The 26,497-nt window shown below is 38.1% G+C and overlaps 3 protein-coding genes and 1 long non-coding RNA gene across 10 annotated transcripts in view; 2 read left to right on the top strand and 2 right to left on the bottom strand.

The window, feature by feature from the left end:
- LOC125985095 (uncharacterized) overlaps positions 1 to 9,941 on the top strand; it is a 36,927-nt gene extending 26,986 nt beyond the window's left edge. The window contains exon 2 of the long non-coding RNA XR_007487220.1: positions 8,614 to 9,941. This is a non-coding gene — a long non-coding RNA (uncharacterized lncRNA). The remainder of the gene's footprint in view (positions 1 to 8,613) is intronic.
- On the bottom strand, positions 5,706 to 12,946 carry klhl20 (kelch-like family member 20). The gene is made up of 14 exons (XM_049747547.2): positions 12,807 to 12,946; positions 11,894 to 11,954; positions 11,478 to 11,735; positions 11,265 to 11,373; positions 10,940 to 11,146; positions 10,637 to 10,795; positions 10,450 to 10,544; positions 10,190 to 10,305; positions 9,684 to 9,867; positions 9,366 to 9,509; positions 9,148 to 9,281; positions 8,653 to 8,861; positions 8,372 to 8,478; positions 5,706 to 8,214 (listed from the first exon to the last, which is right to left on the bottom strand). Exons 2-14 carry the CDS (start codon positions 11,914 to 11,916, stop codon positions 8,130 to 8,132), a joined length of 1,830 nt encoding a protein of 609 aa, XP_049603504.1. The 5' UTR covers positions 11,917 to 11,954; positions 12,807 to 12,946; the 3' UTR covers positions 5,706 to 8,129.
- Positions 12,947 to 13,584: 638 nt separating this feature from the next.
- Positions 13,585 to 17,850, bottom strand: LOC125985076 (LIM/homeobox protein Lhx8-like). 5 transcript variants are annotated; one of them, XM_049747568.2, is made up of 8 exons: positions 17,694 to 17,850; positions 16,554 to 16,697; positions 16,145 to 16,266; positions 15,732 to 15,964; positions 15,449 to 15,540; positions 15,189 to 15,284; positions 14,649 to 14,826; positions 13,585 to 14,426 (listed from the first exon to the last, which is right to left on the bottom strand). In XM_049747568.2, the coding sequence occupies exons 1-8, from the start codon at positions 17,718 to 17,720 to the stop codon at positions 14,350 to 14,352; spliced, it is 969 nt and encodes a 322-aa protein (XP_049603525.1). In that variant the 5' UTR covers positions 17,721 to 17,850; the 3' UTR covers positions 13,585 to 14,349. The 5 variants fall into 5 exon arrangements, with proteins under 5 accessions (XP_049603525.1, XP_049603520.1, XP_049603521.1 ...); XM_049747563.2 differs by lacking the exon at positions 17,694 to 17,850 and adding an exon at positions 17,017 to 17,445; XM_049747564.2 differs by lacking the exon at positions 17,694 to 17,850 and adding an exon at positions 17,017 to 17,444 and having other exon boundaries at positions 15,449 to 15,537.
- Positions 17,851 to 24,305: 6,455 nt separating this feature from the next.
- The window catches only part of map4l (microtubule associated protein 4 like), a 37,414-nt gene continuing 35,222 nt past the window's right edge, over positions 24,306 to 26,497 (top strand). For 2 of the 3 annotated variants that reach the window (XM_049747523.2, XM_049747521.2), the window contains exon 1: positions 24,399 to 24,540. The gene's annotated coding sequence lies outside the window, so the exon portion shown is untranslated. Of the gene's footprint in view, positions 24,541 to 26,497 lie in introns of all 3 variants that reach the window. The other variant, XM_068648711.1, reaches the window with a different exon arrangement.

The raw sequence follows: 26,497 nt of genomic DNA, 5'->3' as shown, positions 1-26,497 counted from the left end.
GAATGCAGTCTCCAGCTTTTCGACGGCTGAGAAAATTAAACAGACTTGTATCACATCTTTGAAGATGAAACCAGATGAGCAATACTGTCACACACGTCAATATGATTTTATTTAACAGTGATCCCGAAATAGACTATTTGTCATTCGACCTGCATTTTTCCTGTATATTTTTTTTTTTTACACAAATGCAATAAGTCCGCAACAGTATGAAGGGACAAACACTCTGGTTTAAATAACAAACAAACAAACATCTGCCACAAGGTATTGACTTTGTAGTCAGAGGGAGTGAAGATAATATTTATTGTTGCATTACAGTTTATTCAGTCATATTTCAGTTCTCGTGAGCAGTGTGTTCATTCCTAGGAATTTTCCATTAGAGAATGATTTCTCCCAAAGTGCTTTGGTGTTTACTTTAACAATGTTATTCCATTTTGTTTGGCTAATTAGTAGACTGAGCTTTATCGTCATTCGATAAACACACTGCAAATTTTTGTAAGATGTTGTGTTTAGAGCAGGGGTGTCAAACTCATTTATTTTGCGAGCCGCATTGTCGTCATAGCTTCTTTCCGAGGGCCATTACGACTGTCAACCCAAATAAATGCAAGAGCACTTCATATTATATACAGTAAAAGCTACAAAACAAACTGACATAACTCGTTTTCATATCAGTCGAGTAAAAACTGGTCAAATACTTAAAAAAAGATATTACCGTAATTTCCGGACTATAAGCCGCGACAGATATTAAAAGTGAAGACAATTTGCAATTCTAGTAATGACACACGAATTCGATGCACAATTTGTCTTGGCGGGCCACATAAAATGATGTTGTGGGCCGTATCTGGGCCCCCGGGCCTTGAGTTTGACACCTGTAAATATGGTCAAGGTGATACAACAACTAACTTTGTAAAATGCAAAGCGTAAGAGCTCATCTGACTTGGCCTGGCTTGAAGAGGGAGGCAAGTGTTGTGTTGCTGCCTCAGGCTTGACTCTTCTTTCTCCTCTGCTAACCTCCTAATGAAGCCCAAGTGACACGAGGCACCTGTTCATGCAGTTTCATTCTCTTGGCTCCTGCCACTGCTTGCTATGGGTTAAATGTGCCCTCACTACACAAAGGCTTGCTTCTACTGATTGTTCACCCCACTAAACGACTCTCTTTTGTCTTTCTGTCTTTGCCAAGCTAAAAATTGCACGTGGGTCGTGCCATCGGCCTCTCTGGTGATGCCTCAGTAGCGTTGAAGTGTGTAGAACGCTCTTAGCCCGACCCCCACGTTTTATTTTCCCGTTAACTTCCTTGCTGTTTTGTCACATTTTAATTAATTCTTCATTTTGTCATTTTCTTTTGTCAGCTGAACAGTGTTTGCCCTGAGGGTTTATGTTTATTTCAGCGCTTTTAGTTAGAATAAATGCTTTGCTGTAGTTTATCTGAGAGCTTATTAAGAGTTTTGCTTGATGTGCTAGGTTTTCATTTGGTGAAGTGATGTCTTTCGGGAGTCTTTTGCACCTTGAGATTACACCATTTTGTTTTCTTTGAGAGCGTTAGAAGAGATTGTTTCATGTCGTGGGTGGGAGACATCTTGCCAGCCTGTTTGGATCCCTAGGTAATCAATATCCTTCAATTTTTTTTTAATATGGCATGAGAAGTATGTGGGCAATGTTGCCTCGTGTTTTTTTTTCTTGTTGCTTCCTTCTTAGTCATGGTTGAAGACAGCACAGAGTTATTGTGTTATTGCCGTCGCCAACCTCCTGATTCCTTTCTCTGTCTGCAGGAAGAAGAGTGCTTTGCTTGACCAGTTCCTTTTTTAAAATCTGGCACTGCTGTGTCTTTTTTTTGTACAGTGTATGTGCATCATCTGTTTCATTGGGTTTTCACATGGAGGCACAGCTGATAAGCATAGCACTTTGTTGTATTTTTTTTTTTTTTAAATATAATCATTTCCGATTCCACTTCACCTCCATTGTCCTCAGGCTCTTTTACATTATGGTTAGGATTCTATTGATCAAACCACTTTTTGAAACACAAAAAGATCCTGCGTCACTGATTTTCACCTCTGTTCAAATTTGTAAATTAGAAAATATTAACTAATAAGCTCACTGTAACTTTCGTGATATATTTAAAAATACGTATACTATCCATTTGTAAAAATAAGACAGGATCAGCTGAAGTGGATGAAGTGCAAAATATTCAATATGTAATATTTAATTCTAGGACTGCAACAAATTATTATTATTATTATTATTATTTTATTTTAATTATTTAATTTGCTGATTTGATTGCCAATGCATCAGCTAAAAAAATTAATGAATTTAATGAATTTATTCTTTTTATTAAAAACAGGACATTACATCAGAAAATAGACCAAAAATGTTTATCACTGTTTTTGAAAGTAAATGTTTTATTTCTGATTCAACGTAAGGCTGCTATCATGATGGACTACGGAATAGGATATTCATTGGAAAGTGAGAGCAAGAAAGAGAAAAATTGCAATTGTTATTCTATTTTAATCAGTTCTCGGATGTAGTAGTTCCTACCATAATATTTCTGCAACATTACTACCAAACACCATTAGTATTTTACTTTCATGAGCACTGTACACCAACCTTTTTTCTTGTCACCTCCTAAAGTAAGATCATAAATAGTCCAGCCTGCTATTGCAGTTCACCATGCATAATTTTATTTGCCTTGCTGCATAGAGTCAAACATTTGAATAATTTATCAAGTGGCACTTTCATTTCATGATGTTGTCATGAAATAGCGAAGGAACATGAATATCCATTTATTGTGTGGATGTGACTTACTATCTGGTCAAAATACAAAACAGGATTAATTTTAACATGTGTATTCCGTTATAGTTGCAGAAAAATAAGACATTACAGTTTTTTGCAAGTCAAGTACAGTAGTCCTCCCATATTCCAATAACATGCATTCTAAGCTAATTAAGGGCTTTAAATTACCCATAGGTGGGAATGTGAGTCTGCATCATTCTCCATCTCTATGTACCTTGTGATTGACTGATTTGCTGAGTGTGGATCCTGCCTTGCCCCCCCCCCCCCTCCCCCCACCATTCAGGCTGAGCAATATGAACAATGCATGTATGAAAGTCAATGTCATTATAATTCAGAGCAGCATTCACGGATGACAGATGACCAAAGATATCTAATATCCAGTCTATTGCAAATCTGAGCATTTTACTGATGGATCCTTATCATTTCTTTACCAGGGTTAGGGTTTATGAACGTAATAAGTTTCAATATAGTCAGCCACAAAAGAATATGCTGTATGTGCCAGGTGACGTTTGTGGCAATAATGCTTATTTCCTTTTTATCTAGGGAGTCAAAAGATAGAAATACTGTATGCCTGTGGGGTTTTCTGGGTTATTGTTTTTTTTTTTCTGTATGGAAGTGTCACCCTTTAAAATTTAATGATTGAGGTGTTTTATATTATATATATTACATTACATTGCGTTGCGTTACGTTGTGTTATATTATATTATATTATATTATATTATATTATATTATATTATATTATATATACAGCACTATATGTTTCCAAATTTGGAATAGTGAGTTTATGAATCAAATGGCATTAGAACCAATGTCTTTTTTTTTTTTTTTTTGCTCTTTAGAGAATGCATGATGAATAATGCATATGTTTTTCCAACATTGATAGATTATAAATCATGTGAAGGGCTTCTTCATTAGTCTACCTGCTTTTACATAAAAATAAGCATAGTTAAAAAACAAATATTGTATGAAGTTGGTGGAAATTTGCATTATGAGCCTCAACCTAACAACATGTGACAGCAGCCGACAGCTGTAGCTTTTCCAAAAACCAACAACTATAATTAGCCTGAAATATCTGACAAAGATTGTGGACTAGCTTTTGTACCTGCTGTTTATTTGTATAACGACCAAGTTGGCAAGCTTGACACACAAAGTATCGATGTGATGTGAATCAAAATACCACTGTCAGATTTAATTCAACATCACACTAGACCTGTTTCTTAATAAGAAAGACTTTACCCAAAACATGCAGAATGATTGCAAGCTATCGTCTTTTTTAATGCCTTGACTCCAAATCAACATTTATTTGAATTTTCTTCTTTGTACCATCAAAATAATTTTTCCTGAGTGTAACCTCAAAGACTAGCAGCATTGTCACAGAGGTTCAATGGCCTATTTCAGTCTCCTGATGTCGCTTAATCAAAGGACACTTGTCTTCATGTGCGCTTGTTCATTTAGTGCAAGCTTTCAGAATAATAAAAAGCCTAACTTGATCATGACAAACCCTGACAATAAGGAAGTAAAAGCCATTAGAATCAGACAGCGTCCCGAAATATCGTAAAAAAAAAAAAAGCAGTCATACATACTAAATATAAAATATTCATATATATATAAAATATTTCACTTCCTGGATTTTTCTGACTTCACCAGAGCATTTCTTTGCTATACGTGCTTGTGTGTCCAAAGCGCTTTGTATTGTTCACCTTGAGGGAATCTTGCTGTGGAGCCCTTCCAAGTTGACATCAATGTTTCTCAGGAGCACTACGGTCTCTAAACATTCTCTGAACTTTGACAGATGCAGCTGTGTGCAGCGGCGTGTGTTCTCAAACATCTGACAAACTCCTGCTGAAAACCCGAGTTGCAAGCCTGACTTTTATCCCCTGTTATTCCCACTGAGTTATTTTCAACTTGTTCTCAGGTTTACTGAAGTTACTTTCGCTCCTGGAGATGCCTCTAACTTCTTTTTGTCTGATGGAGTTTACAAAGCTTTTCATTCAACTTGCAGCTCTGCTGAGACTATTGTTGAAGTCTTTGTGATGATGTTTCAAACGTCATTCATCCATGCTTGATTCACGAGGCTCTCTACACTGTCATACGATGCCCCATAAATGGCAATTACAGTGGATTAGTCATCTTATTTTAATATTTCATAGACAGTGATATCATCGCAGAGGGGCAGGCAACAGGTTAGGGGGTTCTGTTTTACAACTCCATTTGTGTCTGTGCTCCACAAACAAAGCCACTCATAGCTGTGCTGACGACAGGGGTATGATTTAAAAAAAAAAAAAAAAAAAGGCATAATCATATCATAATTAATGCTCCCACGCTCAGGTCATGTGTACGGGAAGTGGTATGCAAATATTTGTCTTTCTGCATCATCAGTGCCATGTGAATGCATATTTTTAAAAGCTGGAGAAATAGAGCATGAAGAGGAGGTGGCTATAAATCTTCTCTTGAGAAGAAATTATTTTTAATGAAAATTTAAATACTGTACATTTTGACATTTTGTTTCGGTTCCCTTTATAAGAAAGGTGAACACATGTACAACATATTTTATATTTAAAACTAACCAGTGCCGCTCGGAAAACCTATTATTTCTGAATGAAAATTTTAAAAAAGAATACTTCCTAGTGCTTATTGCATTTTGTTCCAAGCGTATTCATAACATTTTCTTAGTTAAATTGCCATGATTGCAAGCTTATTTTGACGTAAATAAAATGTTTTCCGGACTTCCAAACCACATCAATCATAAACACTATTACTTTGTGATTGGATGATCAAAAATGCTGAAGAAAAACTTCCAGCTGCAAGGCTTTCCAGTTAAAAATAAATTAGCTTTCAGGCTTCGACATACATGATGCCAGAGTTTGTTGTATGTCTTATTTTCGTGGCTCAGAGTATGAATTTCAGAAAAGAGAAAATACTTTTCAGGTCAGACACGAAAATAATTTTATCATAGAAAACATACAACATACATGAACACGGGAACCTTTCTTTCCCCACTAAAACAAATGTTATTATTTTCAAGGAGAACATTTTTGATGTTGAGGCCATAGCTTAAAAATGAATCTGTGTTAGGAATTCTACAGAGGTCACACCAAACAAGTTCCAACTGATCGTGACAAGAGCACATTAGTTCTGGAAAACTCCCGTCTATTATAACCATGTACAGATACCCCAGAAAATTGTAAAACTGTTGAAGAAAATGCTCAAATTAAGGCTTTTAAAGAAAGAACATGAGGGAAAAAATAGTGAGGACATACTTAAATTATTTATAGCTCTTCTTCTTGAGCAACTGTACTCCTTGAGCATTAATAGCAGATTTGTTTTGTAAAATAAAAACAGAGATGCCCTGACACAAAAAAAAAAGGGCTGTGTGATACATTTCACAATGGCAGTAAAACTGCATAACTGAATTAGGCATTTTTCAGCAAGAGGATTTCACTTTTGTATCTAAAACGAGGCTAGATGGTGCATGTTGTTAAAAAATAAAATAATAAAATGCATGAAATTATCGAATTTTGTGAAAAATGCATCTGTAACACAAAGACTTGCATAACTAACGTGGCAGATTGGCGGGAATAACTTTCCTCGAACATTAATCCTAGAGAGCATTTGTTCCTTCATGAAATTGAGAAATCGGAGATGAGCTGCCTTTAACATTTACTTAACGTTATGAGCTTTGTGATTGCAGTGACACACACACGCACACACACACACACACAAAGCACTTTGAGACAAAAACCAGTCAAAACGTCAAGCACCACTGCATTAAACAGTCTAAATGTTTGCCTCCAAAAAAACTGGTGTCATGAAATATTTGTATGCAAAGTACAACAAAATAGATTTAAAGAAATTAAATTAAATCTGAAACTCACTTCCAGTTGCACTGCAATACATTCTGAGTATATAAACGTCTGTCATGAACTGTTCGTAAGGTCACCCCCGCCTATTGGAAAGGCAGCACGATTACTAATGAACAGCTGCACTATTCCACAGTTTCCAGCAGATGGCACTATTGCACCACATTGCTGTACACAAGCCAGCTCAGATGTAATGTGACCCAAAGCAGAACTTGATGGAAGAAGAGGGATGAATTCTAGTAATGACACGAATTTGATGCACAATTTGTCTTCGCCACATAAAATGATGTGGCGGGCTGTATCTGGCCCCCGGGCCCTGAGTTTGACACCTGTGGTCTAAGTTAAGTGTCAGCAATCCAATTTAGAAAGCATTGGCCTGTTCTTAAGATTTTTTTTAAAGATATAGATAACTGAATACTTTTCAAAAGGGAAGCTATTTCTAAAAAAATAAAAATGCAGTAATCCAGTAAGCAAGCAACACGATTTCCAGACCGTTGTATCCACTAACAAGTTTTTTTTTTTTTTTTATTGCCACAATTTCATCAATCAAATGTTTATTAGTCTGCTTTTGAAAGTGATCAATAACAAGTATATTAACTTAGGACAGTGTGGTCTCTTTTGTTATAAAGGAAATCAACTTTTCATATGTGGACTCTCCGCACAAATTTAATTGTGCAAGTCAGCTAAAAGCACACTGAGCTGTTTCAGAATGAGACTCGGCGAGCGTCAGAAATGGCTGATTTTGGAGTTTAAACCTTTATTTATTGCAGTAGTGTGATGAGGGGCCTGAACAAAGTATTTAAAACACATCATCATAAAACACAATGTGTCATATGCGGCCTACAAATAGGATGACTCGCTTGTCCTGATTTTTCTGTTGGAAAGTGGCAGGATTGTAAAGATGCTTTTTATCGACAGGCGGCAATTTGTTTTGATCACTTTCTGTTGTTTAAATTGCATACATAAATATTAACTGGGATGTCGTACAAGTTACCTCAAGCTATGTGGAAATGTGAGTAGGTTGTACATTGAGTTAGCGTTCGTTATCTGTCTCATGGAAACTGGACAAAATGATTGCTTGTTTGCTGGATGCTGTACAATGTTTTATTTTGCCTCCTTTGATGATCTTTTAACCCTTCCCTGGTTCTAAGGTTTAGAAACAGTCACTGCCCACACGTCTCAATTAAGATGAGGTCACTGGAAGGGTCCTTACAACTGCTTTCCCAATCTGGTGCTTCAGTGATGCCCAGCGTGTGCTCTCTGTGCACGATGCATAACAAGGAGATAATGTTCAATCACTGAAGACAGAAGTTTTGAAAGTTGAAGAGGGATGATGATGATGATGCGTAGGAAATGCGTTCTGCTTGCAATGTCGTCCAAACATTTCTTTTATCCTCACATAAGTAACGGTCTTTTATGGAGGTATGAGTGTTGGTGGCGTCCACTTCGAAGGCTGTGTGTGTGTGTCTGTGAGGGAGGCTAGCGTTACCATATGTGGGATTCACAGTGAGTCATTTTAATGACGCCCACTCCGCCACCTAGTCGTCGGTAATTCATTCCTCCGTACAACCTGTGAAGGGGTCAAATCAAGTTAATTGTGGTAGGGACTCAACGTAATATTTCAAAATGAGTAATTTTCACATTGTTGAATGGCATTCAATGAGTATACAGAAACACTGTTAAATATACACAACTTAAATATAATTAGGGTAGCAAAAGGAACTTACCTCCATGTGTTGGCATCAGGGTCGTAAACTTCGATAGTTTTCAAATATGTCGTCCCATCAAATCCTCCTACTGCCATCAATTGACCATTGACTACAGCTAAGCCCACCTGAAGGCGCAGTGATAATCAAAACCAACACATCAGCATTAAGTGATCCAAGTGTAACATGCTAATGTGAAACTTTTTGGGGGAGAAAGACTCATTGAATGTTTTTAATTTTTTTCCTCTGAATGCATTTCGCAGGTTTACACAATTCATATGCCGGCTGACTGCGGTACATACCCCACTCCGTCTGGATGTCATAGCGACTACGGGAGACCACTGGTTGGTCCTGGGATTGTAACGCTCTGCACTGCTCAACTCTGTTGTGTCATCCCGGCCTCCAACAGAATAAATCATGTCTTGGTAGACTGCACAGCCAAGGTGCTTACGCCGCGTACCCATTGGAGATACGGTGTGCCATCGGTTCTCCTGAGGATTGTAACGCTCCACTGAGGAGGAGAACGAGAAAGCAAAACTGTCAGGTGAATATTATTTCCCAATTTGTTTTCCTCACTGTAACCTTCTAATTTTGCATCGTGTTGACTTATTTTTTAAAAATGGTCTCTTTCCGCATTATGTTCCTTCCCTAGTTCTATACAAACCTAGAAATGTGCGTTACCATTGTTACTTGTAGATACATTTTTGAAAATTGCACAGTTGGAAAAGTTCAGATCATACAGTTTATTTAATACCTGTATTTCAAGTCAAGTCAAGTCAAGTCAAGTGACTTAATACCTGTATTTAATGGGGATGTCCCATCAGAGCCTCCTACAGCATACAGAAAACCTCCGAGCACAGCCACAGCGACACCCAGTCGCCTGGTGCTCATGGAGGCCACACGAGTCCATTTGTTCTCTTTTGGATCATACCTGCACAGCAAGTGTGTGGAAAGCAACTCATGTATTTTCATAAGCATTTTCATGGGCCATATAACGTGAGGTTTCAGCTAGTACCTTTCAACAATGTTGAGACAGGAAACCCCATCCTGTCCTCCTACTGCATACAAAAACCCACCAAGAACAGCTACGCCTACACTGGTTCGACAGGTGCTAGTTGGGGCCACATCACTGCTCCATTGGTTGGTCTTTGGATCATATCTGGAACAACCAAAGGAGAAATAGAAAAAATGTCACACAGAAGCAAAGTCGTATCACAACAAAAACAGAAGAGGACGAGACCAAAGCAGAATTCAATTTTTAACGGCAGCTACTCTGGTCAATTTTGGGAATCACAGCTCTAAAAAGACAATGAAAAGCAACATTTTTGCACACCTCTCTACCGAGTTGAGATAGGAGGAGCCGTCATGTCCTCCTACAGCATACAGCAAGTCATCCAGGACACTGACACCCACTCCGCAACGCCGTTTACTCATTGATGCCACCATCCGCCACTCATTGGTCTGAGGATCGTAACGTTCTACACTGGATATGGCGTCACCACTGCACCAACCACCAACTATAAGAAAATGAAAGATTACGACTAATCTTCTGGAACAGAGCGAATTGATGGTGATTTGAACCTTTGGAGAGCTCAGAATGTCAAGAAAGTTTGAGGCTCGTGCCGCCCCCCACGTGATATAAAAAAAATGCCGCCCTTTTGGATTGTTTTGTTTTTTTCTTTAAAAAAAAAAGAAGCTTGATTTTCATAATATTGCTATTTAATCATTATTGAAAGGTTGACCATTAGTTTTAAGATACCATGTAATTTTGTTTATATCACCTAGCCCCATAAAATATATTTCGACTGTAATACTAAATATATACTAAATAAAACTAACCTGCAAAAAGGACTTCACCACACCGTATGGGTTTTCTTGGCCGGGTTCTTGGGCCTTGCATCAGTGGCCTTTCTTGTGGCAGCAACAGGTAGTTCTTAGCTTCATCAACCAGGTCTCTAACAGCCACAGAAGAAAGTTATATAGCACACATCATACTAACCAAATTGATAGTGACAGATTGACCAAAAAAAAAAAAAAAAATAAGAGAAATGCCTAAGTGCAAAAGTTACATGAAGTTTTTGATCTATCATTTGGATTACCTGCACTCTTCATCACTCTTGATAAGAGGGTCTGAGCCCACAGTGCCCACCAGAAATTTGGGGCTAAGGAGCGGTAGTCTGACATGTTGGAGAACCTAAAACCAAAAGAAAATCATTGAGTGTCCATTTTTCCAACTACACTGGTAAAAAAAAAAATGCTTTAAGGCTTTTTTAACAAGAAACATACCTGGGGTAGTTGTGGTCTACGTTCCTGAATGCTATATTTCACCCAGGCCATCACAGCGTTAAAAACCTGCTCCTCACTTCGCACATTAAGTTCATCGCTGGAAATTATATCAATCAACTGGTTGGCGGGTAGTAACATGAACTCCTCGCTTTCCATAACCTAACGGCAATGAAAAAGACATTTTTCATTATCACATTGGGAACATTTCATTTAGTTTGGATGATTTAAAATATTCACAGTAAGCACATCAGAGAGTTGCCTATCCCTAAAATGTATCAGGCTAAAAAATGTGTACATTTTTACCTCTTGAAAATTGTGTTGCGTAAATTTGTCTGCAATTCGAAGCAGTTCCCGACAGGAGTGAGTGTCTGCAAATGCCCTGATACCCAGGCAGTTGGAAGGATCCAGCTGCCTCTTGAGGAACTCGCAGCAAGCCTCCTGGATCTCAGCAAGCTGGAGCAGACAGGCTGCTGGAAGCAGAGTCTGAACATTCCCTTCTTCCACAGTCACCTACAGATGGAAGGAGTATATCTAATTGAATTGGTGGATTTTGGGGCCTGTGATTTACGTAAGTAAGCTGAAAGCAATTTATACACTAAAAACACATCCTGCATACAAACATTATTACCTGCGAAGTATAGGCAAAGTCGATCAACAGTTCCATTGCTCTCTCGTCAATATCTCGAATAACAACTTCAGTCTGTCTACTTTCAGCAAGCTCCCCAGTAAACATTGCCCTGAAGAGAACAGGACAAAAAAGATTCTATACGTGGCAAGACCATTATGATAAATATTGGTAAAGTTCATCAAACTTAAGTCACCATCCAACTTGCTCTATTACCTGAAGTAGGGACTGCAAGCAGAAAGAATGACACGATGGGCATAAATTTTTTTGGCACCCACCACAAGTACCACATCACAGAGCTCACGGTGCTTTCTCAGCAAGTTGATCACTTCTAGGGTTTGCCGTGGGTGTTTGTCCGAGACGTACGGCATGCGCGCAGGCTGGGGGACCCCTTCGGGAAGCTTGTTAGGGTCCCCCAAAGTACAGCGGCTGGTGATGTCCATTCCAGTGGCGTCTTGACGTGCGCTGGTGGCCCTGGAGGTGAACCACACAGTCAAGTGAGTGAATATATGCTTTGTAAACACTTGTTAGTATGGACCAATCCAGTCACAGAACCGTATTCAATTCATGGTTGTGCCTTTGCTGTACTGCTAACTTGAGGAATCCCAAATTCACATTATTTTCAGACATACCTGCGCATCAGCTTTGGGTCCATGCAAGGTAGAACAGTGTTTTGTACCACACCTTAAAAGCCTGCAAACACAAAGAAACTAGATCAGAATATAGAATTGTGTGCACCACCCACCCACACTTCACTCCATGTAACCAGCCTGGCTGTTTTAAAACTGGGTCAGGAATTAATCATTTCTCCTATGGCTGTTATAATGTTTCATCTCTCAACACACTGTATGTTTTACCTTTGCCAAATTACTTTTTTCTTTTCTTAGATCCACTTTAATTGTTTACCTTCGCCGGTTACTACAAATAACTTGAAGGGTTAATGAACGTAACGTCAGGCATCTGTCACGGAAAGTCGTGGCTCGTTCGCTCATACGTTTTATAGATACGTATTATTAAAAAAAAAAAGGAAGTCATGTCGTTTCATGTTAACTATTTGAAGTTTCAGCAAATAGACACATTCCATAAAGGAGCTCAGCCGGCAAAGTAGCAAAATATCTCTACGCAGGACATTTTATTTCGACAGTATGGACCAGACAAATTCCTAGAGAATGCATTGCAATACTGTAAACTTTATGTTAAATCAAAATTTTAATGTAAACGTTAGACTGCTCTTTGAACAAATCGTAAACTAACTTGTTTGCTTTTGTCGGCAGCTGAGTGTCACAACCGATTTCCCATGACGAGTATTTTAAGTAATACAGGGGAAAAAACAAAGGTAATTTTGTGTAAGGGTAATTTAATGTATTAACAAAAGTACCTATTTGTAATACGTGAGAATCTAGCTTTTGCCTAAAACTGGTATCAACAGAATGCCATGCTAACATTAACTCCACATTATCAGCAAACACGCCACATCCAGAGCTGTTATTAAAAATTCCGAAAGTCAAAAGGAAAGAAAGTGTATTGATTTTGAAGGACAGTTACCTTGTATTTACATGCCAAAATCAGACGAAGAAAATCACAGGGATTTCGGCTTGCTAATGTTTACAAGTTTGATGGTAGGATACGCAGCTTTTCTTCCTCGACGATGTGCGCATGTCAAAATATCAAGTATCACTTCCGGACAACGCGCTTTCAAAATAAAGGAATATAATTACGTCATCGAGTTAAACGCGCAAGATCAGCGGTTCTTAAGGGCCGTGTAACACCCGATTTTTATTTTTTCTTACCTTGAGTGACGTACTCATTCATACGTGCTAATGATAAGTAGAACGTAACGCAATTGATTATTAAACGAAACTTATTTTCTTTTGTCTCCTTAATTTTAACATTTAATTTATGGCCAGTCTTTATGAACACAAATGAAGCAAAACTAAATATGTCGACTTAAAAGAATATAAATATAATATGAATCAAAATTCAAAGGAAATGTTTGCTTTTGTTCCGTATAACTATTGCATACAGTGCAGCAGTTCATTCTAGGACTAGTTCATTATTGTACAGTATTCAGAATCACTCTTGTATCATGAAGTTTCCACTAGATCAAAAATTGTACCGAGACTAAGTTTATACAGTACACAGTACAGTAAATTCAGATTTTGAATATAGTTGTGTAGTTGGCTAAAATCCCCAAACTGATAAGCTACGTATGATAATCAGGACAGTTCAGTAAGCTACCAACTTTCAGCCCTCATATCAGAATCCATTTTATATTTAAATATTGTTATGCAAGCGTGTAATTCATGCATTCACATTTGACAAATGACAATGTTTGCTGTGATTTATTTTGTGGTAGGGCATCCTTGTGATAACATGAGAATTAAGTACAGTATATCAATAATTGACCGTAACAATCAGTCAACTGTAGTGTGCCAAATGATCATTACACATTGATCAAAAAATGGAGGTGCAAGAATGTAAGTACTGGTTTGAGTAATTTTCAGTTTAACTAGTGGCTGTGAATTTTGTAACAGTAGATGACAGACATTTTATATCATAAGTGTAGACTGAAATTTCTCTTTTAATCAAACAATTTACTTCAACTGTCTTGGTGCTTTCAACATACTATGCTTTTTAAACATAAAACTCCACTCGAATTCCTCGACCTTCTCTGTGTATCTGAAGTGCATGAGAACACATTCGGGGGCGTAATCGTTACAGTAATAACTTGTGAAATTAGATGACAGACATTTTATATCCTATACATAAGTGTAGACTGAAATTTCACTTTTCATCAAACAATTTACTTCAACTGTCTTGGTGCTTTCAACATACTATGCTTTTTAAACATAAAACCCCACTCGAATTCCTCTACCTTCCCTGTGTATCTGAAGTGCATGGGAACACATTCGGGGGCGTAATCTTTACAGTAATAACTTGTGAAATTGGAACAATTGAAACAGGGTGTTTCCCCGCCACTCGCTGGCACAGGCTAGCTCGCCACCCAAATAAGGATAAGCGGTGAAGAAAACATAGATGGACAATTTGTGAGTGGTGACCTTGACCTCTCCCAGTGGTAGACAGCATCTTAAGTGTGTCTGACAGGTAGCTGTGTTAGTGGATGGGGTATGAGCGGCTGAAGTACAAGTGGGTCTTGCGTTTGTACTGAAAATATAAATAATGCATGAGAAAAAAAAGTCATAATTTAAACAAATACAATTTGCAAACATTTCTCAGAAATTTGCCAACAGTGAACTTGAAATTGAAGTGTATACGTACAACTTTAATTTGGGAAAGGTCTAACACTATTTTATACAATGATGTGGGTTCAAGGTTTTTCTGTTTGAAAATGTTGGTTGAGACGAGCGTGAAGAGAGGATTTCTTACCCTCCATATAGGTCATTGTGGTCAGAAAAGGCACATCTGGTGTAATATAAGTCGTGTACTGCAAGTCATCCAACAGTGGTGTTGTCAGATGACCAGTAGCAAGTGAAGGCATTGTTTTGGGGGCAGAATTTGAGGTTGTCTGTTTCTTTTGACGGGCTCTGCAGTTCTGGAACCAGACCTGCAGTTGAGAGAAATTAGGGTAAACTGCAATGTCAATAAATGTTATGCAGCAGAAGATCCGTGTTGAAATGACAGTACCAGAAGGAACTTTTCAACATTGAGTCAATAAAAATCCATAATTGAAAATGTTGGCAAAAAAAATTCATTGCCGATTCATTTGTAAAATATACATGGATATAAACAAAAAACAAATATAAATAAATCAGAATTCCTAACTTTGAGATCTCTACTGTGTTGATGCAGTTCTTTTTGTGCACTATGAATATGAAATAATGTCCATTTTTAATTAAGGAAATAGAAATTCAAACAACAGTTATCCATCGATTAAGCAGTGATTTAAATCATTTTATCTTCGCCCACCTGAATAACTCTGCGGCTTAGACCAGTCCTTTCCGACAGTGTCTGGAGAGTCTGAGCATCTGGGTTGTTGTCTTGAGCAAACTGAGTTTGCATTACCTGAAGATAGAGTTGAGGGCATGAGGCTCACATGACCAGTGCTCGGAACAACCATGGGTCCTTTACACCTATAACTTCAGTGAATGTAAAGTATGTACAGTATGAACAAAACACAACAACTCCAAAGTCTACGTTTTGTGGAGGGCTTGACAACAATTCAGTACCTGCAACTGGTCAACAGTAAAACTGGTCCTAGCCCTCTTAGCGGGTCTGGGCATGGTGCTGGAGCCATCTTTCACTGGCTGGTCTCCATCTACTTAGGATTGGTCATCAGAGACAACACACAGTGATGTTATAGTTTCTTTTTATTTTAATCTTAGCTTTATGTTTTTGTCCACCTGCCATTTAATGTCTCAATCGTTGCAAATAGTTATATCTGAAGTATCTACACTGCAGTAGAGATAACAACAGCTAAAAGATTGGACACAATTTACATTTGGTCATTACCTTTTTGCTCACCATTTTCTTTAGAACGTTTGATATTCTCCATCATAACATCATAGTGAGGCCGGCAGTAGACTCTGTTTTCTAATAGCCCGCATTCCTCTCCAGTCGACAGCTGACGCTTACAGGTGGCACAGGCAAAACAAGCCAGGTGGAAGGTGTTACCTCTTGCCTGTCGTACCCAGTCATTGGTATGGATGTTCCGACCGCAACGTGCACAACGGGTCCCATATTTCCTGATAAAGAACACAAAAAAAATGGTGAACTCTAAACAGTATCAGTAAAATGTGTTCATTTTGGTTAAACCACTAAAAATATATATCATTTGATTGGATAACAAAGGTATATACTTGTAAATTATTTAATAATAAATATATTTATCATCCCCATAGCCAGACCAAAACATTTTGTGTTACCTGAAGTAGTCTAGTTTGCAGTAAACTTGTGTGTCCTTGATAAAGCAGCTCACATGTCTCCCTAAGGATGTCTTGCACACACAGCATGACAAGCAGCGGACATGCCAACATAAATTGTTCACCTGAAAGGAGAATCAGCTTGAAAATATTTTTTGGGATTGATACCAAAGATTGTTATTTCATACTGGAGAGCTATAGTTGCATGTCTGAATGACAGAGCTCAGACCTAATTATCAGGTTACCCCTGGCTCTTTGTTTGCAGAAAGCCATGTTCAAATAGCAATATGTGAATTTCCGTGAATTAAGGTGAGTTTTTCTCTCACTTTTATTTGAGGCGTCCTAAAACTCTGGAGGAGTTGACTCTTTTCCGTACTTATAGTCTCTTTGATACAGTTGAACAAGGCCATACCTTGAGGAGATACCTGTCCACTATCTCCAGGCAGCAAGACGAACAGAAGAATTTTCCTTGGTGAGAAGTTATTGTGGAAGAGGAGGAGGACAAAGTGCAGGGAGAAAAGCAGTCCTCAAAAAGGTCTTCAGAGCCAGAGGAACCCTGTTAGAAAACGCAGCTCGTCATATAATAAATAACTGCTTACAAATCACATTACCATTAAGAAATAAAAAGTTCACAATTGAAGTTTTGCCTTGAGGTCGTCGAAGTATACAAATTTGACAGAAAAAAAAGGTTAAAAACAATTTAAAGCCGTTGTTTTGCTCGCACGGCAACTGTTGACATTTATATTGTATTTGTCACAGGCGGCGGCACTTTGATGTGCGCGCTCAGTTTTAAATTGTTTTACCACATAAACCCCGAGCATTTATGTAACATAACCCAAACAACGTTCAAATAATTATAGAAAAAAATAACTTACTATGTCGACAAAATAATTTCCAAATTGGACTAAAGGGTCCGGAGGTGTCAATTGTGTGTCTGACATGCTTCAAATAATGACCGACTGACAGATACTCCCTTATGACCAAATCAAGAAGCAAGGTTTATATTGCCATGACCACCAGTTTATATAATGTTAATTTACAAACACAACTTTAATCTTCAACATTATTCTAGTCTTCGTTTGACACGTTTAGTCGTATTAACAAGTTAATTAAACACGGAACCAAAACAAATTGGGTCTGGTCCGACGCGTGCACAGCTGGACACGGTGTGTGTAATTTGCCTAAGGGTGAAGGGAGTCGATAAAGCGGCTGTGCACGTACCGTGCACAGTTTGCTGAGACGCGCAGGTAATGTCGCACACCAGAACATCAAAAATACGAAAAACGCAAACTACTCCCATATTTCGATGTGTTGTTTGTTGTGCACGAATTTGCATGAATGTCGAGGTAAAAAATGACACTGCCCTTGAGAGAAAACATATCGCTATGCTCAAAAAAAAAAAAAAAAATGCATTCGAAAAACTCGTGCGTCGATTTTTAGGTTTTTGAAATTGTTATTCTTTTTTTTTTTTAAAGAAACTCCGTTTCAAGTTTTTAATCGCACTTGTCCGGCGCTGCGAATTGGGAAATGAATAATGAATAATTCAACTTACCACGCTATTGGAAACATAATGCGACATTTCCACCACAAAATTATGTAACTTAATAGACTTGTGCGTTACACAATGTTCGTTTCTGTTTCTACCCACTTCTTTCGGAAATGCTTGTTTGAATTTGGCTCTATCCTTTAGATTTCATAGGTCAAAAAAACCCCGCTCCTCCCACTCAGACACTAGAGGCCCGCCTGCATCAGGAACCACACACTGATCTGTCATTATTTGACGAACAGAAAGAGGCCTACATGCAGGATATTTGGTGTAAAATGTAGGTGTCAAATATTATTTTCTCTCAAGTACTGTATATGTCACATAAGTTCTAAGCTCTTTAAATGTTCTGCAGGTAGCGTGCCATTCATCCTCTGTTTTATTTACTTTAGCCCAAGGTCAGTCACAATTTCTCTAGCTGGATACCTTGGCTTATAGGCAACAAATGTCAATATTGTAAAGAAATGGAAGTTTACAAAAATCACTGCTTGTAGTATAAATACATATTGAGTTTGCATAGAGACATAGAATCTGTTCATGCATATGTTTTGGCAAACCAAATCAAACACAAAATGTTTGGGAATTTAAATCAAGGTAGACATTTTTATTTGATGAATTTTCGTATTTTTACAAGATACATTTGAAGACATGCAAGTTGGTTTTAATGCAATCTCCAAGTCAATGTGTGAAACTTTATCATTTTACTGGCAACAGAAAATGACAATGCTTTTTGCATTGAGTAAAATGGCTAGGCGATGATTTTTTTTTCCCATTTAAATTACAATACACAAATTTGCATCGTGAAACAATAGGCCAGAGATGCAACGAATGAAGTGAAAACTTTTATCTCCTTTTAGAAATCGAAACAGGAATCAGATATAAAATCGTTTATTAAAAATATTTTTGACATGACCTTTCCATTTTATTAGTATGCCCTCTCACTATAAATGTAAGGATTTACCAAAACACTTTTGCATATAGCATCTGCTCTTTATAATGAACGGTGGATAAGATTACCTGACCATTAGCTCCCTTATTGTATGGACAATGGTATATTATTAAAGTACTTGCCATACAATTTTTAGATGAACAAATCTGCCCAGCAGACTTGCAAAATGAAAGAAAAAAACAGATGCTAAGCTTTTTTTTTTTTATCCAGTCTCATTTACTCTGTGTGTCTGAGAGCTCTGGACAACCAGCACCTGCTTCTATAATTGACAGCAGATGGAGCCTTAAAGGCCTCTTCATGAAGGGTTTGGACCCTATGTGTTTTTTCTTTTTTTTTTTTAAATCCATCGAAGTATCAATCTCAATCCAAATATAAATAAATAATAGATAAATATATACTGTAACTTATTATGAAGCACGGTGACTTCGTTATTATGTACGATATATGATGACAGTTGTTAATACGTATACCTCAAGTTCAGGAGTCCTATATTCGAATCTCGGCCAAGCCCCTTCTTGGTTTTCCATCTAAAAAAACATGTATATTAGGTCATTTGAAGACCCTAAATTATGCCTATGTCTGAATGTGAGTGTGACTGACAACCAATTTAGGATGCACCATACCTCTCTTCTAAAGTCATTTGGGTTACAGAATCCAGCTCACAAGGACAAGTAGTATTAAAAAGGGAAGGCCAGTTCCATCTCCAGTGAATGGATTAATCATGATGTTGAGGCCTATGAAAGATGACTGTTTGTCCCCCAGTGGGTTTGGCTTCCCCTCTCCAACTAAAAACAACCAGTATCTCACGAACATCGAGTTGTTTTGGTTTACAGCAGCAGTTTTTTTTTTTTGTGGCTTGGTTATGTCATGTTGTGATTGTTTGTAACGGTAGTCATGGAAGTGTAAATGTCTCCCATCATTTATTAACCTCTTTATCCAAGTTAGAATAATAGATTATATCTACAGCACTACATCGTGCTATCACTGTCAGCAATATTTCCAGGCCCCATTCGTCCCCCTAGTAATTTTTTATACAAGTTTCAAAAAATTAGAACACAAACACAAGTCAATACCCTGTGGGAGGAAAAAAAATCCTCAAATCTCAGCCACCCGCATATTGACGAAATCAATTGTGATATGTTCTGAATCAGTGTCACACATCAAAGCTGTGTCTGTCAGTCAACTCACTAACATGAGACCAAAAGCTTTGAGCGTTTCTGTTATCATGAAGCTTTCACCACTTCATCCGCATGCACACACACACACACGCCAAGACAATTGTTTATCCAATGATATGATAAGCACGTCTATAAATGAATTTCAAAGGCAATGGAGCAATATTTTGGGGATGTTTTTCTTTTTTCCTCCTTTTAGGTCTGGACTTTCCTTCCTCCTTGTATTTGTTCTTGTTAATTTTGTCCTCTGTTCAAACACATTTACTTACCTCACTTCAATTCTTCTCACCCCCACAGCCGTCCTCCTTCTATCGCTCCTCCATCTTGCTCCCACTTCTCCTTGACATGTCTTTAAGTTTCCTGTCCTTTGTGAAACCCACTTCACAGTCACATCTTGTTTTCCTCCTTCTATCCTGTTTTAATTGAATTCCCGCCCCCTGATATAGCAGAGTCACGCTATTGGAGGAAACGGGCGAACAGTGGCTGCAGAGTGACAGGTTATTCTGGGCATCGTGTGGCGATAAACATAGAGGGGTAATGGAGGTAAATGTCGGTTCCGCTGGATGGGTGTTATTCAAACAATAGGCCAGTAGGTTCTAGTATCACAAGAAGACTCCTTGCTTATCCCAGCTGGCTTTGGGCGAGAAGCAGAGTACACCCTGAACTGGTCACAGGAGATAAATAGACAAACAAGCATTCACACCTACAATTAAGAATCTCCAATTAATATACCATGCATGTTTTTGGAATGTGGGAGGAAATTGGGATAGCCGGAGAAAGAGGCATGGGGAGAACATGCAAACTCCACACAGGAAGGCCAGAGCGGTATTTAAAACCAGTCGACTCCCGTGCTGTCATTCCACAGAAAGATCACAGTGAATGTATCATATCATGATAATCATATGTCATGTCATATCAAGATTATCATAACCAGCACACACGCACACAAATTAGGCCAAATTATGACATGCTTTTATTGATTAACTATTGTCAAAATTATTGATTACATTGATTAGAAATGTATCAAATCAAACCATTTTATTCCTGAAATTTAATAACCATTAAAAACTGTTTTTATAATACATAAAAACAGAACATAAGTTAATATTAATGTCATATATGCAGAACATGCATCGTTAAAGACTAAGCCTATTAAACCACGGGTGTCAAACTCAAGGCCTGGGGGCCAGATGTGGCCCGCTACATCATTTTATCTGGCCCGCGAAGACAAATTGTGCATCAAATTCGTGTCATTACTAGAATTGCAAATTGTCCTCACTTTTAATGATATTTTTTTTTTTAAATATTTGACCAATTAATAAGTCGTCTGATTTGAAAACGAGTTATTTGTCAGTTTGTTTTGTAGATTTTACTGTATATAATATGAGGTGCTCATACATTTATTATCCGAAAGAAGCTATGACTACAATGCGGCCCGCAAAAAAAAAAAAGTTTGACAGTGATGCCACTCAGATAAGCACAGATCCACTTACGTATGGCCTGGCCCTATTAGCAGGAAGTTTTACATTTATCCAGTAGCTGTATGTGTTAAGGCATGTGCCTTATCACAGCGGGGCTGTGTCTCCTTTGGCTCACTGCTTGCCGCAGTTAATCTAAAGAGTTGAAAGCAATGTTTCACCCATAGGCTTAGTCATACAAACATACTTTGCGGCAGGACACCAGAATGAATGGAGTAATGAAAGATGGAGCGTAGGAGGCTAGAGAGGAAGGCATCTACAATTTCCTCAAACCTGTGTTCAAGTCAATGTCTGAATCTATATTGCTATATTTCATTTTTGCAAATGTTATTTGGTTATATATTACTTACTCTCATATTTTTGCATTTACTTTTACATGCTTGTATTTATTATTTACAGTACTACTGTATAGGAACATCCTTCACTGCCATTAGATTAATAGTTCCATCAATTTGGGACTTACTCCAAGGCCTTTTAAAAACAAAGGAGTATAATGTGTTTGTCAAGCATGCCAGAGTGGCTCCATCCGACCCTTTTCTAAACCACTTAGCCTGTTCATCGTCACGGTAACCTGGAGCCTGTCCCAACTGATTTGAGGCACACGGCCAACTACATCCGCGACTATTTGCCATTCAATCACATTGCAGAGACATTCAAGTACTTTCACACTCACATTCATACCGCCTTGAGTGGGAACTGAACCCACGCTACTTGCACTGTAGATAGGGAAAGAAACAATACACAATCAGTTACTCAGTGACAATGAAAATAAACTTTTGCTAAGTGCCTTTATCCAGAGCCGCACCAACTTAATGGTTTCTTTCAAGGCCCATGCACCAACTGGGTTTAATGTTTTTTAGTGAATCATAGTTTGATTTTCAATGCATTGTTTTACAGAATGTAGGTTAACAAAAACTGTTTTCCTAATGATTTCTCATTTATTCAAATAGGCTTTCTTGTTGAGCATGTTGATTAATGTTACTTGCAAAGCCATGTTAAAAAACATACTTGGTGATTAGTGGTCGTGCACGAGTGTTGTTCTGAGTATGCACAAAATAAAGATCGTACTACTACTGAAAATACGGTATATAAATTGTTCATCAGTCATTTAATTTATTACCGTAATTTCGTATTTTTGTAAACCATTTCTATGCGGATAATTTTTTTTATTGCCCGTGAGATGTTTAAAATGGCAATTGAATCATATGGTTTCCTTTTATATATACAAGTTGCACCAACTCTTTTTGTCCACAAGAGGGTAGTGTGCATCCATGTTATTTTAGGGTGCTTTGTTTTTGGGCAGGTTTTTGTAGAACACAAATGATAAATTCTTTGCCTTCACTTCTTTTTTTAATGTCAGATGTATTCTGAGGTTCCTTTCGTCTGTAATTTCCAATTCCTCTTTGATTTTCGGAGGCCAAATATAGATATGATCTTTTCTTTAAGCGTCAGGAACAAAGTTGGCACATAATTTAATGTTAATTTGTGTCATTGTCTGCACCAGAGGTTTAATGAGTAGGGTAAATTGAAAGGGGACTAGAAATGATAAAAATTCAAAAAAGTTTGCAAGTGCCTTTATCACAAATTAGTGACTGTGTTTTGTCAAAATACCTCAAAATAAAAAACAATATTGCATGCTTTACACACCGGAGTTTTTGTTTTGTTGAAATTTGTCTGTTTGTGCCAATAGCGAGTATGGATTTCATTACCATGAAGGGCAGAAGTGGCCGAATGTAGAAACCTGTACTTAAAAAGTTACTGTGAACTCACATGGCAACATTAATTTTACTTTTCGTCAAGGAGGCTGTACCAAATTGTATTTGTCAGCTAATGTCTGGACCTGTGTGTCTAGGGTGACTCAACAGACCTGGGGTCTTCAGGCATCCATCTGAAAGGGGACATCCACAGACCATTCTCCAAAACAACTATGCTTGAGGTACCTTTAAAGGACATCAGTTTATGTTTAAAAAAAAAATCTCTTTTGAGCATTCCAAATGCCCCACTTGTGTCTCATCCCCCAATCTAACCCAGACACCCCCTGCACAGCCTCACTCCAAATCCCCTCAACAAATTCCCCCACTCTCTCTCCAAATCTTTCATTCCGCCGCACCCCCTGGGTTGGTCTGAAGACCAACATCACTGACTGACAGAAAATCTCCCAAGCCTCCCTCGATAATTCTCTTGATCAAAGTAGATATTATTTCAGATAGAATTCTTGAAAATGTCACGGCAGTTCTTTCGTCTCTACAATCTATTTGTAATATTCTATTCTAATACTATTGACAGTACAGCTTTAATGTGTGCTTTAGGATGTTTTTCATATTACTGTGTCAATCTCTAAACTAAGCTCTAACACTGCAGGGGTTCATTCCTTATTTAGGTCATCATTGTATGGATGAGGTCCATTGGAAACTCATCTGGATTGGTCCACAGAGCTCCAACATCTGGTCTGTGTGGCCGATTTACATGTAATATACTGTACGGTGTGTGGTAAGAAAGCACACACATGCAATTGACATACACTTATGGAAAAAAATATGACATCAATTTATTGGGTGCATGCTCCGAGTCTAGCTAGATTGTCTGATATTATGAACCTGTGCATGTAAACACATTATAGCCAAAAGCACTCCTTGTAAGCGTGTCAAAGATGAGCTCATCCATTTTTTGAGTTGCAAAACAGGTTTTTAGCACTGCTCTGTTTTGAATCTAGATTTGACATATTTCTCTCTCTGCCTACTTGATAGTTGCTGACAACTGTGGCCAAAGCATTGTTATGTAAACTGTTCACTGGTACGTGCCAAATACAAAGAAAAGGCAGATTGCAGCGCAAGATGCTGCAGTTTTTCATCAACCTGGGTGGTATCTTATTTTGACATGACATAAATGTTGCTTTTGGTTGCCACTTTCCCCATGGCCCCAAATTCAGAAGACTTTTGGGGACATCACTGAGGAAAAAATATATAATTTGCGTGCCTGGATGCTATGCATATGCGGAAATTCTTGTATATACGGTAGCACTTGAAGGCAACAGTACCCTCCGAAGAGCCACGCGAAGAGTCTGCAAATTGTACCGAATGGGGTTTCTCATCCCGGCTTCCAATTGGTCAAACGGGCTATTGTGGGCGGAACTGATTTCTCATCCCTGTCATCAGTTTTTTTTAGTGACCAGAGAAAGGTGGAGAGATATTTTAATCCCCCCCTCTGACTGACAGCCACACACACGCTACGAGAAAACAAGACACCAGTGCACCGTGAGTGAATTTGATTTCTTTATTTAACACCAATTGGGCTGTTATGTCATCGCGTGTGAAACCTTGTTCTTGCTGCAGCGCTCTGCAGCATCATTTGAAATGAGTGATGAAATGCGTGGGATGTAGATGACAAGACAGTATGCATTACCAGCAAGGATGTGGCCTATCTATAGATCATCAGATGGCGGAGTAGCGATATGGATCATTGTAGTATACGACGTTTCCCCCCCATCCACAATGGCAGAGCATGGTGGGCGTGTAGTGGGGGGTGTTGTCTGTCTCCTGCGGAGATCCGTGAATTCGTTCCTCTTTGTTACAGTGATGCCGCAATCGTGACGATCTACGTGCATGCTAAAAATGACTAGGCCGTAGGTTGTCAGCTATCAGAATAATAATATTAAATGGCATACGTGATGCGCAAACCTCAAAATGAGGGATCACGAACTACATTTCTTTCGACTTTCCTATATTATATTTTTCGTAGGTAGGATGGAAGACCTTGTTACATAAAATATCATTTTCTGATTTAATGCAGCCTGTCAGGTAAAGACTGTTTTAGACCAGAGCTTTTGGTTATAAAATGATGTCGCTCAATAGACACAAAGGCATCCTGGCACATCCTGTATCCTCTCTGTGGGGATTAGGAGGCCTCCACATTGTTCTGTCTGTGCCCATGTCTGTCTAGCTGTTTGTCTTTCGAAACTGAAATATCATGGATAGGGCCTATTCTCGTGGAAGTATAGCAAGAGTAAAATGACTTTGCCCTCAATAAAATACATATTTTGTCTAATGTTAGACTGGGCATTTCCAGAATGGATGTTGCAGAATTTTAGAAAAGTGAAATGCCAAATTTACTTTTGTACGTATAAGATGACTTTTCAAGTGTGGAAGTCAAAATTATAGTTGCACAAGTGTGCACACCCGCTCTTTTTTTGTATTATTTTTAAGCCACAAGTGATGATGAACTGAAGGAGATGGCAGCTTCCGGGAATAACAAACCCGTAAACTGACGTCATAACACACGCAGTAAAGGTTTGTGTTGCACATCGAACAAATTATCAATCAACATAAACATTTTCTGTAGCTGTTTTATTAGGTGAGTTTGACCCCCCTTTTTTTTTTAATTGCTACAATACACACGACAAGGGTGAAGTGTTTTGATAATCAGAGATATTAAAATATACATCTTTTGGCATGATGATATACGTACATGTAGATTTTGTACTGTGTGGATTGGAGAGATTATATTCAATCCCTCTCAGATTACCAGTCAGGCAGTTAGGTTTGGGGTCATAGAGTACATCTGGTACAGCCCACACTTTCTGCCCAGCATCCATAGAGTCTGAGTCATGTATGTGATGAGCAGATAAACGGGCAGTAGTAGGTCTATCTCTTAGTGTTTCCAGACAAAAGCATCTTTGTCTGCTTTAATAGGGTGCTTCTACAGGAAATGTGTCCCCTTATTCATTACGGCAGTGTATCAGGCAGGGGCAGGCAGTACAGGGGTGCGATCACAGGAATGTGATCAAACAGCTGTCCAAAGAGAATTTATATTCTCCAGTTGGTAAAATTTTATTGCAATAAATAGTCTATGATACTATAAAGTGCAGATGTCGTTTATTTTATGACATAGTGATTGTAAGTGGTTTATATTGCTGCTCTTTCATCCGGTTTCAAATAGTTAAAGCAATATTTTTTGCTTTTGTATAGTAAATAAATGCAATACAGTAGGCTACACATATTTTTCACAGAAATATATATATTTAGATTATTATTGCCATTTTGAACTGGGGTTTGGTTTACGTTGAGTAAACACGGTGAAACAATAGTCAAATTTTTGTTGTTTATTTTGCTGCTTCAGCATCTGTGAAAATGACAGTAGCGCCTTAATGAACTGCATCGCAGTGGTAAAGGATAAACAGAGGATCAATGACAAAGGAGTTTTGATTATCATATT

Source organism: Syngnathus scovelli, chromosome 17, assembly GCF_024217435.2.
Source record: "Syngnathus scovelli strain Florida chromosome 17, RoL_Ssco_1.2, whole genome shotgun sequence".
NCBI classification, from domain to species: domain Eukaryota; kingdom Metazoa; phylum Chordata; class Actinopteri; order Syngnathiformes; family Syngnathidae; genus Syngnathus; species Syngnathus scovelli.
Note: the sequence above shows the minus strand (reverse complement) of the source record. Positions and strands in the feature narration are given on the sequence as shown.